General features: G+C 52.4%; 1 protein-coding gene across 5 annotated transcripts in view; it reads left to right on the forward strand.

Moving 5' to 3' along the window:
• ACSBG1 (acyl-CoA synthetase bubblegum family member 1) overlaps nt 1-3,305 on the forward strand; it is a 67,619-nt gene extending 64,314 nt beyond the window's left edge. For all 5 annotated transcript variants that reach the window (XM_010330822.3, XM_010330825.3, XM_039468693.2 and 2 more), the window contains 3 exons: nt 12-151; nt 695-941; nt 2,633-3,305. In XM_010330822.3, the coding sequence (XP_010329124.1) occupies nt 12-151; nt 695-941; nt 2,633-2,718 (473 nt within the window). In that variant the 3' untranslated portion in view covers nt 2,719-3,305. The remainder of the gene's footprint in view (nt 1-11; nt 152-694; nt 942-2,632) is intronic.
• The last annotated feature ends 286 nt before the right edge of the window (nt 3,306-3,591 follow it).

The following is a 3,591-nucleotide window of genomic DNA, read 5'->3' on the forward strand; positions in this document are numbered from 1 at the left end:
TGCCTCCCCAGAATTAATCATCACAGCTGGTGGGGAGAACGTGCCCCCTTTGCCCATCGAGGAGGCCGTGAAGACGGAGCTGCCCATCATCAGTAACGCCATGCTGATCGGGGACCAGAGAAAGTTCCTGTCCATGCTGCTCACCTTGAAGGTGTGTCTGGAGTGGGGGGCTCCGGCTCAGAAGTAACAGCCAGTGATGGGGTCTGTGTGTCTGGCTGGCAGAAGCCACATTTAGCACAGGGCACAGGCAGATCTCATGGCTTCATTCTGAAATGACTCAGGTCCGTGCTGCCTGCACTGTCGGAGCATCTGTGCCACGTGGAAATTCCTTCCGTCCCACACATGCCACCGTGAGGATCCTTTATGTGTTACTTGCACTTTCCAGTTTACAAAGCGCTGCTGCTCTCCCTCCTTGCTCTCGGCAGGTACTTGGGCCTCGGGTTACAGACAGGCAGGAGTTAGGGTCCCTGCTTTAGAGATGATGACATCACTGACCGAGGCCTTCTAATTCTGAGACCACTGCTCCTTCCACAGTAACAGGAGGCTCAACACAGTAGTGGCTACTCATTCTAGAACCATCTCTTTGAAACAGAGCTCACATGATTCACACCCTTGCCAACAGCAGTAAGATCAGGACCAGGGCTTACGTCTTGTGGGGTAAGGCTTGGTCCTCATCTCATCTCTGGCTCTTCAGTGCACTCTGGACCCAGAGACCTCTGACCCGACTGATAATCTGACCGAACAAGCTGTGGAGTTCTGCCAGCGGGTGGGCAGCAGAGCCACCACAGTGTCCGAGATCGTGGGGAGGAAGGATGAGGCCGTGTACCAGGCCATCGAAGAGGGGATCCGGAGGGTCAACATGAACGCGGCGGCCCGGCCCTACCACATCCAGAAGTGGGTGATTCTCGAGAGAGACTTCTCCATTTCGGGTGGAGAGCTGGGTAGGTTTTCTCTTCACTATTGGAAGGGCGGTGTGGGAAGGCAGAGGCCATGGCAGTGCCTAGGAGGTGCCCGTTATGAAGCAGAAGCAGCAAGGTCAAGGTCAGGGCAGGAATCTGGGTGATGGCTCAGTGCCCTGGCTTGTGGTTATGAAGAGCCTGTTGAATGTACAAGATATATCCTAGAACTTTCTAACCTGAACATGGCATTTAACTTGGCCTTGACTATGGGACCATTTTCTCCTAAAATTACAACGGAACTACCAGGCGAACACCAAGGCCCTGCTGGTGTTCAGGCTGGAGTCATGTGGTTCTAGGGGTGAGACTACTGTCATGTTCTGGAAAGTCGGCTTGTGTGATAGGTAAAGGGATGAGGCTGCCCTGGACCACTGCCCACAGAACCAGGAGAGGGCTCCAGTGCAGCCTCGGCTGAGGTCACTCTAGGCTGTAGCCACTCTAGGCTGTAGCCAAGAGATGTTCGTGGGGTGTTCATGGAATGGGGGAGGTGGAAACAGTTATGCCAGTGTGATTCCCTCAAACTCACCACGGCTGAACCCAGATGCAACTGTCCACAGCAATGCTGAGCTGCAGTCAAGAGACCCTGAGCTTATCTGGCCATCTGCTGCCAGCACATTGAATGCAAGGTCAACCAGACAGAAGATGCCCTCTTTAAGTAGTTAATACAATGACTTTAACACCGAAAGTTTCCAGTTACACAGTCAAGAGTGAGTTAGGCATTTTAAGCCACCCAGGACCTCGAGTCAGAGCTCCGTCAGCCTTACTTTAGAGGGGGGAAATCGAGGTCAAGGAAAGTAATATGGGAAGACGTCTCATAAAGACCATGGCAGGGGCTCCCCAGAACCTGGACTCCCCTACGCCCATCACAACCATCAAAGCATAACGTCCAACACTGTATGAACTTTCCCACAAATGCAGAGATGCTGTGTACTAGTCATCGAATACACTGCTGTGTAACAAATGACCCCCCAGAATGTAGCAGCCTAAAGCAATAAACACGTATTATCCACATTTCTGTGGGTCAGGAATTCAGGAGCAGCTTAGCTGGGTGGTTCTGGCCTGCATCGTGCGATTACGTCCATGTGAGCTGGGTGCAGTCACTTGCAGCTGAGGGTCCCCTCCACACTCACTTCTCTGGCTGTTGGCAGGCCTCGGCTCCTTGCTGGCTACTGGCCGGTGTGTGGCCAGTGGGCCTCTCCCGGGCTGCCTGTGTCCTCACCACATGGCAGCCAGCTTGCCCAGGAAGAATGGTCCAAGAGAAAGCCCAAGACAGAAACCTAGTCTATTTTTTTTAATTGCTCCAACAATTTATTCATTCAAGAGACAACGAATAAATGGACTGAGGACTAAAAATGGGTGCAGGGCAAGGATAAGGTAGACGTCGCCTCCCCCACTTCCCTACGTACATAAAAGAAACTGCAGTCTTTTATAACCTATTCTCAGAAGTGACATACCAACCCTTCCTCTATCCTCCACTGGCCACAACCAGAGGAATGACGCAGGAGACTACACACAGGCCACGTGAATACCAGCAGCCATCGCTGTCTTGGAGGCTGGCTACTGACTGTCCTGACCGTCTGGCTTAATTCCTGAGTGACGGGACTCACAGTGCGAGTCTTGACCGCACACGTTCTCAGAGCCGAGGCCTAACTCACTTCTTCCAATTTCTCTTTTAGGTCCCACAATGAAGCTGAAACGGCTCACGGTTTTGGAGAAGTACAAAGATATCATTGACTCCTTTTACCAAGAGCAAACAATGTGATCGAGGGGCCGTGCCTGCAGTTTCCACAGAACAGAGGGCAGGCCTTCCGAGCGTCTTCCTGAGCCCCAGGTCTCCTCAGTCTGGGCGCAGGCATTTCTGGCAAGTCTGTTAGATCTCCAGGTCAGGGCCCAGCACTAGCTCTACATTTACCAGGTCTTAGGCCAGTAATAGCTGACAATTCCGAGAAGCTTCACACGTGTGGGTAGTTTTCATTCCGATTAAGTATTGCTTTGTGCTCAGGTGACAGATGAGATCAGCTCTCCTTCCAGAACGAAAGGGCTGATCACTTTTGGCCTTAGTTCCAGGTAGATTAGCCAGCTGCTAGTTCTCAGACAAGACAGCCGGCAGCAGGCTGTGGAGCCGGTGGGCGGGAGACGGCGCCGCAGGGAAAGCAATCACTTACAACTCACCTAGCGACCCGACTTCCTCTGGAATCGCGGTGGGCGCTGCCCACCCTGTTACTCCGTTACCCGGCACTCCTCCGCCACACACGTGCCGACTAACTAGATGCTTAATAAAACTGCTGCTGCCTGTTTGACCCTATTTAATGTGTAATTTGAATATTAAACCTTTTAACAGAACTGTCACCAAGGACCCGATTTCTTTGTTAACTGAGCAGGTGGGGCCAGTGCAGAGTGTCGTGGGTATTAAACTCACAGGGCTGTGGACAGCAGACATGAGTGACCACAAAGGTGCAGGTTGGGATTAAGTGGGGCATTCTCGTAAAAGCAGCCAACTCTACAGTAGCCTGTCACCACCAGGCCACCCCGCTTCCACTCTGAATACGGGAAGCAGCCATTCTCAGTAGCAAGCTGAGCCAACATGACCGAAGGCATCTGAACGGGAAACAGGTGGAGAAAGCAAACATCCCAA

The sequence above is a fragment of the Saimiri boliviensis genome, chromosome 2 (genome assembly GCF_048565385.1).
Source record: "Saimiri boliviensis isolate mSaiBol1 chromosome 2, mSaiBol1.pri, whole genome shotgun sequence".
Lineage (NCBI taxonomy): Eukaryota > Metazoa > Chordata > Mammalia > Primates > Cebidae > Saimiri > Saimiri boliviensis.